The following is a 22,188-nucleotide window of genomic DNA, read 5'->3' as shown; positions in this document are numbered from 1 at the left end:
ACAGTTCTAGGTAATGGAATACAAATTCCATTCCACCTATATTTTCTCCATTTTCAATGAAAGCTATATTCCTATTACCTCCACTCGTCTACTTATCTCTAGCTTGTGCCAAAAACTAGCCAATAAAGTAGGTAACTTGAAACTCTGTCTGATTAATCAACGATTTTTGCTGATGGCAAGCAAGTTAATCAGTTTATGAAAGTTTAATCTTAAAATAAGTGTCTGAAGTATTTTTCTTAAATAACCTATTATTTATATTAATTTCAGTGTTCACAAAATAAGTAGTAGTTAACAATACAACAATCTATTAATTCTATTTGTTTGAATTCTTTATTTGTTCAGTGTGAAAGGAATTTTAGTTTTTTTCTTGTCTATTTTTATACAACATTTGTGGATTTATATATGGGATAAATGATACAAGATACAAAGAGTATTTCACACTTCTGAACTAAGACTTCTGAGAATACCAGGGGCAACTAAGAAAACAAACAAATGGATTATCGAACAAATCAATCCAGTCTTTTGACTTGTAACACAAACGATTGCTCAAATTATCAAAGAACTTGCTCTCTGGAGAAGACTCTAATATTGGGAAAGGTGGAAGGAAAGAAAAGGAAATGATCAATAGCAAAAGGGTGGACTCAGTAACATCAGCAATGGGTGCAATGTTGGAACACTTGAATGACCAAGTTGGAGAAAATCTATTTCTAAGAGTCAGCTTAGAGACAACACCTCTAAGCTGGCTCTGTTTGCTAAGAGTCAATACCTCCTTGATGGCACATAACTAGTCAACTAATTACAAATAAACAATCAATTTTGTTAATTACTTTATTTATTAAATTTATATGCTATCCATCTCACTGTCCAAGGTGACTCTTTTGAATAACCATTCTAATTTCATTCATTTGTTTTAGTTTATCTATAATTTTATTATCTCAATTATTGCAAACCCAATGGCCTCCTGAAGTAACGGCACATACAGATAAAAAACAACCAATATATATAAGTATTTATATGGGAAGCTAATATATAAATACTTATATTTATAAGTATTTATAAATACTTATTTATACGTATTTAAATACTTATAAATTTATCAGTTACTTTAATAGGTGTTAGATTGAGCTATGAAATTTCCCAGTTTATTTCCATATTAAAATCCTAGTAGGTATGTTTTTAAAAAAATCACAGAAGAATACATTGGCAAATTACTTCACTATCATCCCTTCAATATTAATGTAAGCTTCCAGGAACTGAGCTCAGTCAAGATACTATCTCCTATGATTTTCTTGTTCCTATATTTCAATTTTCAATTTCTCAAATGGCATTTTTAAAATCCTAACTTGCACTTGCACAGCTAAATTGCTCTTTCAAGCATCCCAAGCTATTCGCCAAATCATTTTCAGACATCTCATGAATGGAGAAGAGGCATTTCCCCATGTTTATTTGTATTAGCTTAGGTTTCTTATTTGGTCAAATTATTGAGTTTTTAACTTTTTAACTTCCTAAACATATTCTTCATCTCCATTCCAAAATAGAGAGCAAAATTAGTGGACCATTAAAACTTTCTTAATTAATTTATTATAGCTGAAGGGAAAAAAAGTTGCAACGTATGGTTGAAATAATGACCTAAAATGGACACCTAACATCAAAAACGTCATCAAAAAAGCACAAGAAAGAATGTTCTTTCTGTGCCAACTCGGAAAGCTCAAACTGCCCAAGGAGCTGCTGATACAGTTCTACAGATGAATTATTGAGTCTATCATCTGCACCTCTACAACTGTCTGGTTTGGTCCTGCAACCCAACAGGACAGACACAGACTTCAGAGGATAATTAGGACTGCAGAAAAAACAATTACTACCAGCTTGCCTTCAATCGAGGACCTGTATACTGCACGAGTCAAAAAGAGGGCTGTGAAAATATTTACATCCTGGGCATAAACTGTTTCAACTCCTTCCCTCAAAACAATGCTATAAAGCACTGCACACCAGAACAACTAGACACAAGAACAGTTTTTTTCCCAAATGCCATCACTCTGCTAAACAAATAATTCCTTCAACACCGTTTAACTATTTACAAAGTCTGCACTACTATTACTATTAACCTTCTCATCACTCCTTATCACCCATCCCTTCCCACTTGTGGCTGTATGACTGTAACTTTGTCGCTTGTATCCTTACGATTTATATTGACTGTTTCCTAGTATGTTTTGATTGCTGATTGTACCCTATGACTATTATTAAGTGTTGTACCTTATGATTCTTGACTCTTGACGAATGTATCTTTTCTGTTATGTATTCTGAGAGCATTTGCACCAAGACAAATTCCTTGTGTGTCCAATCACACTTGCCAATAAAGAATTCTATCTATCAATCAAATTTCTCTCAGTGCAACATATAGGTATTTATGTAATTTATGCTGCCCTGGATTGTGAAGTAGCTAATACCAAATTAACTTGGTATCTAAATTATTTTCTTAGGTCTTTTTAGGATAATTGTTGATAGTTGGCACCAGTTGGAATAGGTTTTTAAAATTTATTTTACTTGTGGAATGAGATTAAATTCAGTAAAATAAGTAGCAAGTTAAATATAATTTCTGTACTATTTAACTATAGTAAGTTTCACTGAAACCTATTTTCAGTTAGGAAAGCTTAGAGTTCTAAAGTTAGCTTTTGATTCCGATGTACTTACTTGGAAGTCAATTCCCATAATCAATTGGAATTAAAATTGATTCTTCATCATTACCACCAGTTACTAAACAAATATTTTTGCAGATTTTATTATATATATTATGCTCTTCAATAAATGGGATAGTTTGGAGGAATATGTGAGTATAAATGCCAGATATAATTAGTTAAATTATGTTAGGTACAAAATTTCTAGCCCCATTCTTAAAACTACACTTGAGTAGCAATCTTGAAAGGTATAAGATGTAGAAATGTAGAAAAGCAACATAAGAAAATATGCTCATTAATAGGGGCCTTCATTTATGCTAGCATATAATTGCTTAAGATCAAGGTAAAGAAAAAAAAACATTTTATATGATAAAATGATTGTACCACAGTACAGAGGGTGCTAAGATAAAAAACAAGACAGTAGGTGAATTGACTGGTAGGAGGCTATGAATGCAAATATTACTTAGGTAGTCCTTGATTTATGACCACAATGGAAACTAACATTTCTATTCCTAAGCAGAGCAGTTGTTAAGTGAGTTGTGCCCCTTTTTACAACTTCTTATGCTGTTATTAAGTGAATCATAGGGTTGTTAAGTGAAGCTGGCTTCTCTCATTGACTTTGATTATTAGAAGCCAGCTGGGAAGGTTACAAATGGTGATCACCTGAGCCAGGACAGTGCAACTGTCATAAATACATGTTAGTTTCCAAGCTTCCAGATTTTGATCATGTGACCCATGATTGTAAGGGTGAAAATCAGTCTTTGGTGCTCTTGTAACTTCCAACAGTCACTAAACAAATGGTTATAAGTTGAGGACTAGCTATAATTGAATCCAAAACTCTGCAGGGCACATCGCTCAAACATCAGAGTAGTGTGGAAAATAAATTCATCTGTTGGAGGTAGATTTGTATTGGAGGTCTTTATTCCATCATAGATAATCTGGGCTAACAATGGAAAAAACAAAGGATAATGGAATACAGAATCAGAGCTAAATATAATATGGATACTACTCTTTTTCTTTGCCATGCCCTTTTATTTTTATTTTTTTGTTCTTACCTTCTCCTGCTTTTTCTTCTCTTAGCCTCTATTCTTTCTACAAAGCTGAAGAATTGATTGCTCAGAGGAAAGTTGGAATTAGTTCAAGGGCAGCAAATTCAAATTGCCAACATCTGATTTATCCCAAATGGCAAACCCAGAAACTATTAAAATCAAAGAGATCTGTACAACATATTGTACAATCAAGGGAACAGTTAAATGACAACCAAGTTTCTCCTCTCTTTCTTTCTTTTAGATGTATCAATGACTATATTATCTATTTAGTATTAAAACTTCCAGCTCCCACTTCGGTTGCTTCTTCTCTGTGAACATCTACCCTACAGACTCCAAAGTGATTTAATTTGCCCAGATTTAATTTCATGTAATTTCAAGAAATACTGAGGATGTCTAGGAATCAACTATTCTTGACACTGTTCTAGCTAGGAGGATTTTCTGGAAGGAAACTGTATTATAGAGGTAGTATAAAATAGATATATGTGGGTATTATACATGTGATCATAAATTCCTAAATCCCACTTAAATATCTCATTAGCATTCATATCATCCTATACCTGCCAAGTACAATGCATATGGAGTTCTATAAAGAAGAGAAATACCTGGCTTTCAAAAAGATATATAGCATATGAAAACAATTCAAACAAATCAGAAGTAATAATATAGTCTTGAGGAAAAAAATGGAATCAACTGAAGAATAGTAAAAATGCAGAGCACTGGAATATACTGATGGTAAATGATATTTTCCATACACACATTCTGTTTTAACCCTTGACTGCTGAACCATCTGATACAACTTTATGTTTTCTTTGAGGTAGTGACAAATTCCCAAATAAAACAGAGACTTGTGGTAACTTACTAGATGTTACCAAAATTTCCCAGGATGAAAACGAACAATTTACCTTTGGATAGGGGTGGGTTTCTACCAGTTCTGTCCACCTCTGTAGAACCGGTAGCTCTGAAGAGCAGCAGACATAGAACCAGTTCCATGTCTGCTGATGTTTTTGCCCACCCATCCAGCTGGGCTCTTACCTGACCTTTATTTTCTGATTTTTTTTTTCAATTTCAGCTGCCGTGCAAGGCACAGCTGCAGTTTAAAAAGCAGGAAAAGGAGGCTTTTTGAAAGGCTGCTTCTCTGCACGCAGCATGCTGATGACAATTTACAGGTGCCTGCCGGCAGCGTACAGGGAAGCACATCGTAAATCACCAAACCTCGTAAATGACCGATCTGGTAGTTAACCCTGTCAGATCCCACCCCTGCGTTTGGATACTGGAGCAGAAGATAACTAACCTTCAAAATACTGTCAAGATACACAACCACACAATATGTAGCAGCATGGCACTTAGTAACCGTGGAAATGGGATTATCTAGGACCTATAGACCTCCATATACACATATACAATACAAAAACCAGTCCTTATACAAACTTTTTAATATGTAAAAATACGACTTTGCTATCGCCTTTACATGATTCAGCAAAGCAATACAAAACGTGGGATGAATCCAATACTTAGCCTCGTTGAACATTTTATACAAAAATGATCAATACATCTTTTTTTTCAAGTTTTAGCAGTATGATTACAGTATTGCAGTTAGGATATCCAAGTATTTTGCAGATTTTTAAGGAACTTTTTGAAATGATATGGATTTTGAAGTTATTTAGGCTGTTTTACACACACACACGCACACACACATATACAACACACATACTTCTCTGATATAAATTGAAATAGTTCCTCAACTTAAAAAATAGAATGAAATTTTGGTATAATGTCTGTCATTTTTCTTTTTTTCCTGCTTTTTAGATCTCATATCTCTGTAATAAATCTTTCTAAGTAAAATGGAATTTAAATGATCGAATGCTTTGTATGCTCTCTGTGACATGGATAAAACAAGACGTGTAGCACTTCAATTACACATGGGCGGCTATTAAGCATTCCAGACTCTCTTACCATCAAAGGAGGGAAAAAATATGCAAAAAAGAATCTTTTGAAGAAATTAATCTACATTGAGCTTTTGGAGTTGGAATATTGCTGTAGAGTTTCAAAGAAATGACTTCATACACACGGGTTTAGTATTCTTAAATAGGAGAGAAGGAGGAATATGTGCCAAGAATCCATGGACTTCTACAAAAAAATATAAATAAGCATATTTGATTGATTAAAAAAAATCACTGCACTTGCATTGATTTCTCTTCACAACACCCTTTGTGAGGTAGGTGTTCGAGAACTGAGAATTGCTCGAGATCACAAGAAATGTCATTGCCCAATACTATATACCTGGACTTAGACACCATTCTTAGTTGTGCTCCAAAAAGGGGGTATAACTTAAATAAATACATGTTGAGAAAATGGAGACCATGTCAGAACACTTGGAGGTGATGGAGCCGTTTTGCCATATGGATTGTTTCCGAGTTCAGACCTACTCAGTCCTCTTCTAAAAATCAAGTGCGATCAGGATCTTCTTAGCACATCTCTAAGTGGCTCATTTGCAGTAAATCTGCAGTCATGCAAACTGTACATTTACAAGACTGATTTGTCTGCCTGTTACTGCCCAAAGGTGGGTGGGTTGCTTTAATAGTAACATTTATCATTTAAATTCAAGTACTAGAGACATTATCCACAGAACCCAGCACAGCACTGAGCTTGCATTAGGATAGTGCTTTCCTTTCTTAGCAGAAGTTCATCCTCTAAGCAAATAAGCTGTGGCCATGTTGAACTTCTAAGAAACAAACATTCCAGTTAAAATGAGACAGAATAAGAATCCTCCACAGTTGAGTACACACAGACACACAAACAGCACACAGCAGAACCATCACTTTCTGCGCTTGCCATTTAAATCCAGGGCCTATGTTGTGGAATCCTGGGACAACCAGCATCAAGACAAAGTCCAATTAGGGTGTGTAAATGTTATTGTATGTTTCTTAGCCCATTCAGCAAACACTTTCTTTTCTGTGATGAATCTGTGGCCTCCGTAGGGTGCATTTTCATGAAGGAAGTACTCATCGCATTCACTCCTCCCAGGTTCATAGTAGTGATACGGGACTTTCCTAAAGCCTTCTGACCTAGAACAAAGTCAAAACACAGACATCCATGAAATACTCTTCCCCACAGCCCATGCCACCACAATGGTGAGACCCTTCTCTTCTGCTGTCCCCATCCCATGGAATATTTTGTCCTCAGAGATGAGATTGACTAATAGTCTTTTGGCCTTCTGGCATTGTCGGAAGACTTGCCTCTGTCAACTGGCTTGGATATTCAAGAGTGGCACGCAAACTGGGTTGGTGATGACTGGTAACCTGAATGTGTTCACTCTGCCTTATAACTCTCCTTTTAATCTCTAATTTTATTTTGTTCTTCACTCTAATTAAGTATCTTTTATATGACTTTATTGTTTGCATTTGTGAACTACCCAGAGTCACTTAGATAGGCATTTGATAAATAAATACGTTATATATATGTTTACCTGTAGGTGTACAAAGGAGCTTTTTCTCGCCTGTAACACCCATATATTTGTAATAACAACCTTCAAAATTCCAGAAAAGAATAGTCATGTTGACTTAAAATTCTGGAAGTAACAGGTCAAAACAAATGGGATGTCCCAAGTTAGGGAAGGCTGCTTTATCTATAAAAAAAGACAGATAGGTAGTCTTTGATTTACAACCATTTATTTAGTGACTGCTTGAAGTTACAATGGCACTGGGAAAAAATGACTTATGATCATTTTTCATACGTGTGACTGCAACAGGTAAAGTTCTATGGCATATTGTAAGGATGGTAGAGAGTTATGGTGGCTTTCATTGTATCATACAGTATGATTGTTAACACAGAGATTCTAGCTGAATTACAGCTTGCAGTGTAACAAAGCAAAGAGATAAGCCTTTTGTTCTAGTTCCAAACATGGCCATGATTGTCATCCCTGGGCATGAAAAGATTCTGACTCTGTAACTGCACGACAGAAAAAAACTAATGCCAGCCATATTTTTTTACAGCCTGATTCAAGGCCAGTGTGAAAGCAGTTTTGGTTTTTTGTGGTATTAGCATGAAGGCTACATCAAAAAAAAAAAGAAAGTCAATTGATATATATTCTGGCTCAGTTGCAGTCTATTTGAAACCACAATAAAGTTAGTTTTTTCTTTGAAGGACTATGAGACATTATGGGTGGTCGGTTTTCACACTTGTACAAACTCTGGCCCAATGAACTTCCCAGCTGTTTTTGTAAGGAGCAGAAGTGAGGGAATGCTTGGTTCTTTGAGACTTCCAATAACTGAAAAATTGAGACCCCTTTTCTCCCCTCAGCATTGAGAAGTTGGCAGAATAGAAGGCTATCATCTATTATCTTCAAACTGCTTTCGTGCAACTGGAGGATAGAAGCAGTGACAGTATAGAAGTGCCTAATTCAGAAGCTAGAAATGTGCTGATTAACATATTTTCACACACAGACATCAAATCTATCAAAGATGGTAGAAGATCCAGAAAAAAATTTGTGGAAAATAACTACACTTTGTTACGGTGCTTGAGAACAGTAATTATCCTTAATGGCTTTCAAATATTATACAATAGTTATAATATTCTACAATTATTATATAGGCAGTACTCAACTTATGATCACAATTGGGCCTGAAATCTCAGTTGTTAAGGGAAGCAGTCATTAAGCAAGATGTCACGTGACTGTTTTGTTCAATGACTGCAATTCTGGCTCACCCACACTTTTGGCCTGTTCCCCATCTCTTGCACTATTCTGCAACTGGATGTTATTACCATGATCCTTAAAGCCTCCTTAAAATGGAGCCCAAAGAATTGTGAGATGTGTGCCCATTTACAGAATGGCACAAGATGGCCTCTGTAGGAGGGTTGTGTCTCACATCGGCTGAGTCATCTGTCAAAAGTTGCAGATGAACGGAAAGATACTTGGTGCCCTATTGGGCACTGGAGCTGGCTGAGGGCTCTTGTGTAGGGTAGGATGGGGAACAGGCTGAAGCAGTGTAGGGCACAGCAGCTTCATTTGTCCTGGGAGGGCAGTATTACATTTCAGAACAGCTGGAAGTGCTTTATGGGCCATAAAAGCTCCCTTTCTGAGGCAGTGATAAGTCAACAACTACTTTTAATATTGGAACAATGGATGAACTGTCAGCACTAGATATGTAGAAAAAAAAACCCTGTAACATCTTAGTTTGATTAGGCTCACCAATTTTAATTTAATTATTCCATCTCATACCTGATGTGATGATCTAGTATAGCTTTCTGAAACAAGGCCATAAACAGCTAAAGACTTTTTATATATTTTGGATATACAGGTAAATTAGAAACAAAATTTATCTATTAAAAGAAATTAATAGATAAATTAATTAATAGATTAATGTCCTTACAAATACCTGAAAAAAGGCTTCTAAAAGCAGTTTCCACAAAATGATTTTATATCTGTCTGTCTATCATTTATTTATCTATCATCTATCATTTATCTATCTATTTGTCTGTCTGTCTATCTATCTATTATCTCTCCTCCCTCACGCCCCCTCTCATCATCCTCAATATCGCTGAAACATGACAATAAAGAGATAAAGTTTTTATATATTTGGGATATTCAGGTGTGTGTGTGTGTGTGTATACCATACATCTATTATGTTTACATTTTACGTGTGTGTGTGTGTGTGTGTGTGTATGTATGTGTATATATATTTATATATATATGGTATTCAGCTTTGTTCGGGTATTTTCCCACATCATTATAGTTGTGCTTTTAAAGTTGTAGGAACGTTTCGGCAGAATCTCATCTGCCATCATCAGGCTTCTGTATTGTGTGTTTCGGCAGAATCTCATCTGCCATCATCAGGCTTCTGTATTCTGTATTATGTGTGTGTGTGTGTGTGTGTGTGTGTGTGTGTGTGTGGTATACCTGTGTGTGTGTTTGTGTGTGTGTGTGTGTGTATGTATGTGTATATATATTTATATATATATGGTATATATATATATATATATATATATATCATCAGGCTTCTGTGTGTGTTTCGCGAATGCCATGGCTTCTGTATTCTGTTGTGTGTGTGTGTGTGTGTGTGTGTGTGTGTGTGTGTTGCATATATATATATATATATATTTCTGAGGTTCTCATGGGTATTTGTATGTGGATCTTTGGTTATTCGGGTTTTCTCCGCGTAAGATTGGAAGTATCTAGGCAACGTTTCGATGAAGTCTCATTCATCATCTTCAGGCTTCTGTCTTCAACTCTGTGCTTCTCAGAGTGATGTGAGCTTGCAGCTGCTTCTTCCTTTTAACTGCTAGTGGGGGTGTGACTTGATTGGGTGGGGGGCTTGGCTGTGTTCTGATTGGGTGGGGGTGTGTTCTCATTGGTTGGGGTTTGGCTGTGTTCTGATTGGTTGGGGGTTGGCCATGTTCTGATTGGCTGGAGGTGTGTTCTGTTCAGGTGGGGGCTTGGTTGTGCTCAGGTTGGTCTTAGTTACTGGGGGATTTGAGCTGGTGAGCTGTGATCTTGCTGTTTGGCTTCGAGTTCGTGGTCGTGCTGCATCTTCATGGTGGGGGTCAGTTCACTTCATGTATGGCTCAGAGGGGTTTGAAGTGGGTAGTGATGCAGCTGCAGTGCGGCTTCTGGTCTGTGGTCGTGTCTCATCTTCTGTGTGGGTGTGAGTCTGCTTTTTACGTGGAAGTGTGGTGGTGGCATCTCGTGTGGCCCTCGTGGGTGTGGGTCTGGTGTCATTCATCATGTTAGGTACTCGTCTGTTCATGAGGGCGGGTTTCCAAATGGCTGATAAGCGGGAGGTGTCATCTCTTTTATTCATGCTGTGTGGGCGTTTTTCTATCTCTATGGCTTCTCTGATTATTCTGTTGTTGAAGTGTTCACTTCAACACTTCAACAACAGAATTCAACAACACTTCAACAACAGAATTAGTAAAGGAAAGCAATGCTGGCTTTGACAGGAAATTATGAAAACAATATAACATCTTGTTCATTAGGCTATAGCAGGCTTATAAGTGAGTTTATAGGTTTTGTTTCTGCATATTAGGGAAGAGTGTTTGTGTGTCTCTGTGTTTTTTTATTATTTTAAAAATGTTCAGCCTTTGGGGAGATCACAAAACAGCCTTCATTCTTCAAAATGACAGGAAACTGTATTGCTATTTTTTGAGGATTGTAATTGGCAGGGAAGGGAGAGTAGGGGCCAAATTAAGCTCTGAGAGTGCAACCTCCTAATTTGTGGAACATAAGGAGACTTTGCAATGAACGATAAACAGAAGACACAATATTTTTCTCTTTTGGACTTTCCTTAAATTGGATCTCACTTTATATCCACAAAGCACTGGATTTTGCAGCCAACTCTGAACTTGAGCTTTTTACTGCTGTAACAGAACTTCCTAATGTGTACATGATTTATATCACAGGTTTCTAATCTGGTAGGAAATAATTGCGCATCAGCCTCTTTATTTAAGTGATGGCACTGTGGAAGATGGGGGAATTTGCAAAGTTCGCTAAAAATCTGCTCAAGAACAAATTTGTGCTTCCTAACCTGAACACTCTCAACTGTACAAAAACTGTGGAAAGCAAATACGCCTTCCTATTTTTCCAGTTCAGTCCAACTTGGCAGAAAGTGCTTTGATGTTAAAAGGCCTTTGTAACATCGGTCATTACATTTTTATAAATACTTTTATTTAATCAATACAGTATATCATACAGGATCTAAATACACTGTCAATAAAGTGCCATGCCAATATAGTTCTGCTAGGCGGCGGCTGCCTAATATATTTGTCAGGTTTATGATATTCAAATGAATCATGAAATTTTGACAGGGCATTAGATCTGTGGACGCATCAAAAATAATGTGCTGTGATCTTACTTGCAGTAGGTGTCATTTATCATTCCGTAGACATGTATTTTGTAGCAGGCATCCATCGCTAGAATTAAGGTGAACCAACCAGTGCTGAGATAGGAACCAGACTGGATTCTGTAGAAGAAACAATACAAAGAAGACTTCACTGAGAAATTGTTTGTACTTCCTTAAAGACATTATTATTATTTGTTACATGAACAAAAACATTGATAAACTGATAGAAATGTTTTTTTTTAATTATAAAAATTTTATTTGGGTTTTCAAAAAACATAATACAAGCAAAATTTCTTTTTTTGAGAATAGCATGGTCCCGGGTTATCACTTCTCTATACAGACACAAATTCAATTTCATATTCATCTTTGTGTTCTATTCCATATCTTATTACTATTTTAACATTTTCTCAATAATTTTTCCCTTCCCTTAGTTTTCTCAATCTTACTTTTAATTATCTCATTCCTTTCTAAATTCAATTATATATATACACTGCTCAAAAAAATAAAGGGAACACAAAAATAAGACATCCTGGATCTGAATGAATGAAATATTCTTATTAAATACTTTGTTCATTACATAGTTGAATGTGCTGACAACAAAATCACACAAAAATTATCAATGGAAATCATATTGAGCAACCCATGGAGGTCTGGATTTGGAGTTACACTCAAAATTAAAGTGGAAAAAAACACTACAGGCTGATCCAACTTTGATGTAATGTCCTTAAAACAAGTCAAAATGAGGCTCAGTAGTGTGTGTGGCCTCCACGTGCCTGTATGACCTCCCTACAATGCCTGGGCATGCTCCTGATGAGGTGGCAGATGGTGTCCTGAGGGGTCTCCTCCCACACCTGGACTAAAGCATCCCCCAACTCCTGGACAGTCTGTGGTGCAACGTGGCATTGGTGGGATGGAGCGAGACATGATGTCCCAGATGTGCTCAATTGGATTCAGGTCTGGGGAACAGGTGGGCCAGTCCATAGCATCAATGCCTTCGTCTTGCAGGAACTGCTGACACACTCCAGCCACATGAGGTCTTGCATTGTCTTGCATTAGGAGGAACCCAGGGCCAACCGCACCAGCATATGGTCTCACAAGGGGTCTGAGGCTCTCATCTCGGTACCTAATGGCAGTCAGGTTACCTCTGACGAGCACATGGAGGGCTGTGCGGCCCCCTAAAGAAATGCCACCCCACACCATTACTGCCCCACTGCCAAACCGGTCATGCTGGAGGATGTTGCAGGCAGCAGAACATTCTCCACAGCATCTTCAGACCCTGTCACGTCTGTCACGTGCTCAGTGTGAACCTGCTTTCATCTGTGAAGAGCACAGGGCACCAGTGGAGAATTTGCTAATCTTGGTGTTCTCTGGCAAATGCCAAATGTCCTGCACGTCATTGGGCTGTAAGCACAACCCCCACCTGTGGACATCAGGCCCTTACACCACCCTCATGGAGTCTGTTTCTGACTGTTTGAGCAGCCACATGCACATTTGTGGCCCGCTGGAGGCCATTTTGCAGGGCTCTGGCAGTGTTCCTCCTATTCCTCCTTGCACAAAAGTGGAGGTAGTGGTCCTGATGCTGGGTTGTTGCCCTCCTATGGCCTCCTCCACATCTCCTGATGTACTGGGCTGTCTCCTGGTAGTGCCTCCATGCTCTGGACACTACGCCGACAGAGACAGCAAACCTAATTGCCACAGCTCGCATTGATGTGCCATCCTGGATGAGCTGCACGACCTGAGCCACTTGTGTGGGTTGTAGACTCCGTCTCATGCTACCACTAGAGTGAAAGCACCGCCAGCATTCAAAAGTGACCAAACCATCAGCCAGAAAGCATAGGAACTGAGAATTGGTCTGTGGTCACCACCTGCAGAACCACTCCTTTATTGGGGATGTCTTGCTAACTGCCTATGCTTTCCACCTGTTGTCTATTCCATTTGCACAACAGCATGTGAAATTGATTGTCAATAAGTGTTGCTACCTGTGGACAGTTTGATTTTCACAGAAGTGTGATTGACTTGGAGTTACATTGTGTTGTTTAAGTGTTCCCTTTATTTTTTTGAGCAGTGTATATATATATTTCTAAGTTTCAATATCTTTCTAGTCATTGTATTTATACTTTTGTCTGTCCTGTTTCAATTTCATATTTTCTTTTCTCATTAAACAAAATTTTTCCCTGTAGTTACTAATTGGAGTATGACACCTTTGTATCTTTTAATTTTTATCCATTCAACTCTTATTTAAACTTCAATTTATGCCTTTACAATTATAACATTCAATAGAACACATAACTTCCAGTTGAATTCTGCTTGGTACATTCTTAAAATACACACTAAGTTCTTAAAGAGAAAATATATATATATAACAATAATAAATAAAATACTTATTCTATTCCAATTCAGCTCTATCATTAATGTTAGTTATAATCTTTGACATCTTTAACATTCCTTTTCAATAGGGTATCATACTTCTAGGAACACTTATAATATTTCCATAATTTTTTCATGTTTCTTTCATATTCCTCTTCACTTAAATTTTTATAACACATTTATAATAATTAAAATGTTCCCCTCCTTTCCTAATTTCATTCTCTCATTCTGTTTATTTCATTTATTTATTAAACATTCCATTCCATTACAATGAGTATTTTATCTATCATTTTAATCACACTTGTTTCATATTTTCAAAGTTCATTTCTATTTCTAATATAACAATACTATCTTATGTACCCTTGCAGAATCCCCCTTTCAATTAAGTTTTCACCCATTATCTCTGTGTCTTCTAAATAGACTTATACCCTTAATCCTTGTATGTTTTTCCTGTTTCTCTATATCCTTTATAATTTCTTTTCCTTTCCCTCTTCCCACTCTTCTTCTCCCTTTCCTTTTTGACCCCTTCTCTCTCTAATTCTGATTCTCTCTTCTGTAATCCTTTCTTCTGTTTCTTCTTAATGTTGTAATTACTTTTCAAACTATTCTTTTTGGGGGTTGTTTTTTCAAATCTTAAATTTTTCACTCTCTTTCCCCCCTTTCCTTTCTTTTCCCCACATAGAAAAACTTGGTCATTGAAGATGGTTTCTTCTTTCTTCTTCTTGTTCTACAGGCATTTCTTGTTGTTTCTTATAGTTCAGGATCTCCATTTCTAAAAATTGAAATACGAAGCCGAAAGAACCTCTTCCTTCTTGTGCATCTTCTTTGTTTTTTAAGTTCCATTCTCAATTCTTCCAAGAGTGATACTATTTTAAAAACTTTTAAACAACCACCCAATGAATTTTAGTCCTTTAGATTCGATAGCCAAAAATCCAAAAATCACCAAGTAATCCAAATAATCCAAAGCTGTTTCTTCTTGCTTCTTTTTTCCACTTTCTCTTCCTGGGGTTCTCTTATCTTGTTACAAAGTTTCAGTTAAAATGTATCTTTTGGGAATCTTGTTAAAGTTTCACTGTTAATTCCTTTCACTTCCAGGTGGTCTCCTCCATTTTTCCAGATCCCACCCTTTTGTTTTTTCCCTTCTTTTAAAAGTTTTTGAGGATCCAGAAATCTTTATTATCCCTTTGACATTTTATTTTCAGCTTAAATACCTGTTAATGTCAAAGTGGATTTTTGTCGGTTTCTTGCTTAAATCTCTTAGTTGTCAATATAGGGAAGAAAAGAAAAAAACCAAATCCTTTCCCTTCCCTCTCTCATTCGTCGCTTCAAAGTCTTCTTTGGGAACAATGTTGTTCTTTATAATTCAAATTCCAGGGTACCTTATATTGTTGCTTTTTCAGTTCGACCCGGTCAGCCAAAACTTTCTCTTATCTTCCTCCTGCATATTCTTTTCCGGTCGAGTTCTTCTTTGAGGTGGCCATTTCTGACCACCGCTGCAACCGCCTTTGGGAAAGGGAGTAATGGCCAGCTGGGGAGGAGAGATGTGACTCTCCTCGACCCTGCTGGCAGTCTCCCCCCCTCTTCACCACTTGTACGGGGTGGTTTCGCCCCAAAATCAGCCGGCTCAGGGCACTCCAGTGGTGAGTACAGATCGAAACTGCGCACAATCGCAGATTTCGGTCTGTCGCCGAAGAAGCTCAAACCGGAAGCCCCCCCCTAAACTGACAAAAATGTTTAATGATTTTGAATTATACTGGTGTGTTTGACATGCAAGGGTAAGCATGAAAAACAGATGCTTCATAAACTATAGAAATAAAATTTGGCAGCAATAGCTGGTGTTTTTTTAAAAAAATGTAAGCATGTTTAAGTCTAAACTTTTATTTCTGGAATTTGGGAATTTATTATTACTATTGTAGAATGACAGTAGTGTACAAATTAAGGAGAAACATTTAGAATGAGAATGTTGACTTAGTTAACTGAACATACAAATGGTGAACCTCCTGAACTCCTTTGCATTTAAATTCAGAAATAAATAGAAAGGTCTCCTGGGAGAGAGAGGTCTCCTGGGAGAGCCCCACTGTGCATGTGCACGCGCCACCCACCCGCCAGCTGATTGTCGGGCGTCTGGTGTGCATGCAGGGGGTATGGGGGGCCTGCACACATTGCCTTCTGGGTGCTGGCACACGATTGCGCACACCCAATTTTTGGCACCTGAGCCCAAAAAGGTTAGCTACCACTACTATAGATGAATGATGCAATACACAATGCAACAGAATGTTTGCTTCCTGTAATATGGAAGATATCCTTCTATAAAAATCTTTAATTTCAATTGGATTGAAATATATTTTACATATCATGCTTGGACTAAAGAAATCATGATGTCAATGGACTCTTGTTTTTCTTTCTTCCTCCTTCAAATCAGGCCAGATTCCTGGAGAATATCTAAAAAAATCTATGTAGTAATCTAGGCCACATCTTTGAAAATGGTGCATCTTTGCTTTCTTTCTATGGCTGAGGGAGAGTGACTGGTCCAAGCTTGATTCTGTGCTGAAGTCATGACAAGAACTCAGGTTTCTCACTCTTGATCTGGCACCTTAATCACTATATCTCAGTTGTTATAAATAAAATGTTTCAAAAAAGAAGATGCGTTTCCATCACCAGGAACAAGAAACTTTCATTGACTCACCTGATACATTGTCAAACAATTCATAATGTAAATATAGGAGAATACACTGTAACTCTCACCAATAACACCGATTATGATTTAAAACCCAGTGCACTGCATTCTTAGTAGTAGGGCAGACTTCAAATAAAAGTAGAGAAAACTCATGAAACATTTCTTAGGAAAGGAAAAAAATGGATGATCTAGAAAGGAAATGAAGTGCTGCTGTTTGTGCACAGCATTAACAGAGCTAGACAAGCCCATTCATCAATCAAGTTTCTCATTACAGAAAATCCTAACAAAAACATTTACATGTCACCAAGAAATACATCAGTTTTTTGTCCAATTTAATCTCTACTGACATGATGAGGATTTTATCAAATCTGTCCTGGGTAAAAGTGTTCCATCACTGCCAAATCACTATAATCATCTCAAATACAAGTAGTCCTCGACTTATGACTACAATTGAGCCCATTTTCTGTTGTTAAAGTGAGTTTCCTCCATTTTATGACATTTCTTTAACAGATGTTAAGTGAATGACTGCAGTTGATAAATTAGTAACCTAGTAAGTGAATCTGGTTTCCCCATTGACCTTGCTTGTCAGAAGGTCGCAAAAGGGGATCACATGACCCTGGGATCCTGTAATGGTCATAAGTATGAACCAGTCACCAAGCCTCTGAACTTTGATCACATGATCCTGGAGAGGCTGCAAAGGTTGTAACTGTGAAAAACAGTCATAAGTTACTTTTTTCAATGCTGTTGTAATTTGAATGGTCTATAAATGAACTGTTGTAAGTTGAGGACTACTACATCCCTTCTTGTTTTAGAAGGAACTAATTCTGCTTTTGCGGAGACAAAGAAATTACATTTTTAAAAGTTTTATTTGTTTTGTCAAGCATGTACAAGATAACAGGTATAAGTATAAACATAAACGTAAAGAAAGGAAGTAAATACAGACAAATGGGGACAGTAAGACAGGGACGGTAGGTGCGCTGGTGTACTTATGCATGCTGCCTTTACGGACCTCTTAGGAATGGGGTGAGGTCCATAATAGACAGTTTGAGTTTGAAGCTGTGAGGGTTTGAGGCTGTAACAATGGGATCAGGTAGAGCATTCCAGGCGTTGACCACTCTGTTGCTGAAGTCGTATTTTCTGCAATCGAGTTTGAAGCAGACAATTTTGTGTACTATGCTTAGATCGGACTGCATTTTGACAACAGATCAGTTATCTATATAACTTCGGTAAAGAAAGATAGATGTTGTCCTTTATGTTGTAGGAATTTATGAAAAAAAAACAACCTCGCATCGCTTTTCAGCCCATGTTGACAAAAAGAAAAAAAGAGGATTTCTTGAACACATTTAGGAGACCTGTCATCTATCCAAGACATTTATACATAAAAATGTAAGCTGACAACATGCTATTTCAATAGAATCCTTCTCCACCTTGATCTTGATGGTCTGTATGGTAATATTATATTTCTATAAATATTCCTGAAATATTGACATTTCTTTTAATAAAATGGTGCATTTTGATGTCTGCAATTATTCCTTTTCTAAAACAATCACTACTGCACTATTTGGTGGGAAGTGTCTTCATAATATTGAAAAGCAGTGTCCAACTTTAAGGTTTGTGGACTTCAACTCCCAGAATTGGCTGGCTTGCTAGGGAATTCTGGGAGTTGAAGTCCACAAGTCTTAAAGTTGCCAAGGTTGGACATTCCTGCTCTAGTTTTTTTTTAAAACCCTAATAAGAAGTAACTCTAAATGAACTCAGAGAGATTCTCTTGAAAGAAAAAAAATCAGCAGGAAATTGGCCATAGATAAAACTCATTTCACTCTGAGAAGTACCAATAAAGCCATACTGAAGCCAAGCTATTTTTATAATGCTCACAACTGCCAGCTTTGTATCATTCTCTTTATTCTTGTCTTTATTTATCCCCTGAGTTACTCCATCCACTCAGAAAAGTGTTCCCTCTAGCCACTTGGACATACTACTAAATACATTCAGAGCTCTCCTCTAAAACCTGGCAGGAAACCAGAGAACATGATGCCTTGCATTTAACTGTCTTTGTTTTATCCAGTGTTTTGTCTGTGCAATGGAAGCACCAACTATAGGGTTTTAGAGAATTCTTTTATCAGAGGGATTATGAAAAGACTATTCTTCTGATAATGAATGTTTCCTGGGAAATGCAATGTTGCCAATAGCCTCTAAAACTGCTATAAACAGGAGCAAAACAAAAGCTTTTATTTATTTATTAATAAAAAAGAATTAATCAATAACTCATGTCTTATTTTAACAGTATTGGACATCAGTCTTCTCATCAATATACTCTTCTGACACGTACTCAGATACATTCCCTAAGAAATTGAAAACATGAAAAAATACAAATTCCATAGTTTAAAGCAAATGTCCAATTTCATCTGTTTCCCTTCTGAAGAAAGGTATGTAATGAAATGAAAACAGATGGTTTGTAACACCTTACAATTCAATTTGAATTCTCTAAACATATTTCTACCAAATAAAGAAGTTGGTATTGGAAGTGTGAAAAACAATTTTAAATTTTCCAGAAAGGTCATAAGTTTCTAAGTAGTGTTGTCAGTCTCTTCCAAAACATATTGCGAATAAAGTTATATCCCCCGTCCAAAGCTATAACAACAATATAAACTGTATATTCCACACTTTAATATATATAAACTGTATATTCCTCATTTTCAGGCCAGTATACAGAAAGCCAGCAAAGTTTTACATGGTTTGTAATAAAGAACCTGTACTCTAAAATTATTTAGTGTGGGAGAATTTCTTAAATGTTTCTTATATGTTTGCATGAAAAATTGTGCATGCCGAATTTGTGTCCTCATTACATGCAAATATCATGCAGCTGCTTACTTGGAAATTTGATCATGTACATATAATGGGTGTGAAAGCATCGTTTTTGGGTAGAGTCACTACAAATTCAGATTCTCCCTAGACACATCTATGTTTTAATCTAGTTGTTGTCAGGTGCAAATAACCAACAACATTTGTTGTGTTCAAAGGATAGAAGAGTTTATTATTGCTACCTATACACAAGGATTGAGTCAACTAAAAGTCAAAGCTAAATAAGTACTAGATAAGGGTCAATCGAATTGTGTGGTGAGCCTGGGTCTTTTGTGACAATACAATGATTCCAAACTGATGACATATTTAACTCTGTCTTCCAGGTCAGCCTGCTCGTCTCCTACAGTTATGTATTCTCCGTGGCTAGGAATAAAACTTAATATATCATAGCTTAAAGGTTCCAATCCTGGACATTTCAAGTTGGATTGGGAATAAGCAATATTCAACATTAAGGAGGGAATAGGACCAATCTTCTAGATTGGTCCAGTGATTAAGGCAGCAGGTAGAACCAGGAAACAGTACATTCTAGTCCTGCCTTAGTCATGAAAGCCAACTTGGTGACTTTGGACCAGACATTTTCTCAACCCAACCCAACTCAGTGGGTAACTGTTGTAGGGAAAATTGTAGGAGTAAGGAGCATTAGGTATGTTTGCCACCTTCAGTTATTTATAAAAATAATAAAGGCAGGAAACTAACACCCCCCACAAAAACAAACAAACAATCTTCTGGTTGGCTAGAAACATATCAGCACTGTCTGTTAGATGCCAAAAGGCAGGATCTGGTGTTTTGATTTGCTTCTTTAGTGAGTTTTTTTTCCCTGTTTGCTTCTGCTTGAGAGAGAATTTTGCTAAGACAGGTTTAAATGTCAATGACTTTTGACTTCAGATAGGAAATAGTGATTTAAGTGGCAGAGAGGTGTAATTTCACACCACAAACATTGCTTTAAATGACAGGTACTTTGACTTTGAAATACTGCTTCAGGCCCAGTTAGCTCTGGTGGGAACCATACCTGATTTAATGAGCCACTCACTTTCATTGTAGTGGAGGAGCATGCAAATATGTAAATAAATAAATCCAGGCTTTGTTGCTGTTTTTAATATAAACATTCCCTTCGTATAATATCTTGCCTCCTCCTCTAAATATGGCAAGTTGGGGAGCTATAATCCTTTCCAACTTAAAGAAAAAGTATGAGGAAAAAATAAACAGTAGCATCCAACCTACGTGAATATTGTGACTAAACAATTCTAAAGGGAGCAAATCTAATTGCTGGGTCTTTCCACCCCAGTACCATTGCTTGATAGGAGACAAAACTATGCCACAAGGGCCAATAACTATCCTAGAATAGCTCCCCAGAAACCTATATATAGAGGATATATGTAGCTCAGGAATGAACTGTTGGGTCTTGGTTTCCCTGAGCTTGGTTGTTTCTGCCAGATGTTTCATTACCATGTTAGGTAACATTATCAATTTCCAGGGGAGTGAAGTTTGTTGATTATTTATATAAAATAGTTTGGTCTACTTATATATAATAATTTGTCTTGCCAATTATGATTGAAGTGTGGTTTCTTCCTTATAGTTCCTTAACTAGGGTATTGTTTCTTCCCTGAATTTATCTGATGTTTTTGCATATCTGAATGTTGATTGCTGATAATGATGTGCTCTAGGCTGTTGGTTTTCTTTTTTGGCCTTTGTTTATATCCTTTAAACCAGGGGTCTCCAACCTAGCAACTTTAAGCCTGGAGGACTTCAACTCTCAGAATCCCCCAGCCAGCTGGCTGGGGAATTCTGGGAGTTGAAGTCCTTCAGGCTTAAAGTTGCCAAGGTTGGAGACCCCCGCTTTAAATCATATGTGTCTGTGTGTATTTTTCATGAAGGAAGAGACTATACCTCAACCAAGACTGAGAAGACAAACTACTGTATATAAACAACTGGCAAACTCCACTACAGTATCCTTTTTGGAGATATGTGGAAAACAGATCCTACTTCTATTATACCAGTGGGAGGGAATACTTGTAGCTCAGGGTTCAACTGTGGTGTCCTGGGTACCCTCTGAGCTTGGCTATTTTCTTGCAGACATTTCATTACCACACTAGGCAACATCGTCCATCCCTGCTCCCCTTTTAGCACTGATGATGTTAACTGGTGTAGTAAAGAAACACCAGAAGAGTTGGGCCCAAGGATCCTATCTATTTCTATTGGTATACTGTGTAGTACAACCTTGATCCTCAGCGCTCCATTCAAGACTTCCTATTTTCACTCAGGCAAGGCACAGCTAGCTCTTTCATAAGGGACAAAGAATATCAGATATAGAAAAAAAGAATGGAGACAGAAAAATTCGCATGGTATTGGTAAAATAATTTTTTAAGAGAAGGGATCTAAGCCCTTCTCTGGTCTGGAATCGAGAAAAGAGGCAGAATTGTAGCCAAGAAAATCTTCAGGAAGAGAATAAGCCCTGCCTGAACAGGGAAGAGACAGGACAGTCTGAAACACAGGGTAAGAAAAAAAGCTAAGAGCCTAGGGAATAAACAGAAACTGAGAGGAAATGTATCTAAAATTTGGACTGAAGGTTGAAATCTATGATTTAATGGAGAATCAATCTGGGGAGAATCTCTTCTCTCCAAGAGAAAGTAAAAGTTGTAAGTTGATTGTGATGAGATTTGTTTCAAGGTATGCTCGTCTGTTGTGACCTTTATCCAGCCATTTACTACTGCATGGAATGGACA

The 22,188-nt window shown here is 37.1% G+C and overlaps 1 protein-coding gene across 2 annotated transcripts in view; it reads right to left on the bottom strand.

Annotated features, from left to right (window-relative positions):
• Positions 1 to 5,134: 5,134 nt before the first annotated feature.
• Positions 5,135 to 22,188, bottom strand: part of ST6GALNAC3 (ST6 N-acetylgalactosaminide alpha-2,6-sialyltransferase 3) — a 306,384-nt gene continuing 289,330 nt past the window's right edge. For both annotated transcript variants that reach the window (XM_026679326.2, XM_087960486.1), the window contains 2 exons: positions 11,572 to 11,679; positions 5,135 to 6,789 (listed from right to left, as the gene is read on the bottom strand). In XM_026679326.2, coding sequence (XP_026535111.2) covers positions 6,603 to 6,789; positions 11,572 to 11,679 — 295 coding nt within the window. In that variant the 3' untranslated portion in view covers positions 5,135 to 6,602. The remainder of the gene's footprint in view (positions 6,790 to 11,571; positions 11,680 to 22,188) is intronic.

The sequence above is a fragment of the Notechis scutatus genome, chromosome 3 (assembly GCF_049901735.1).
Source record: "Notechis scutatus isolate UNSWTSFEM ecotype Mainland chromosome 3, rNotScu1.2, whole genome shotgun sequence".
Taxonomy (NCBI): Eukaryota; Metazoa; Chordata; class Lepidosauria; order Squamata; family Elapidae; genus Notechis; species Notechis scutatus.
This window is presented reverse-complemented; position numbering and strand designations above follow the sequence as displayed.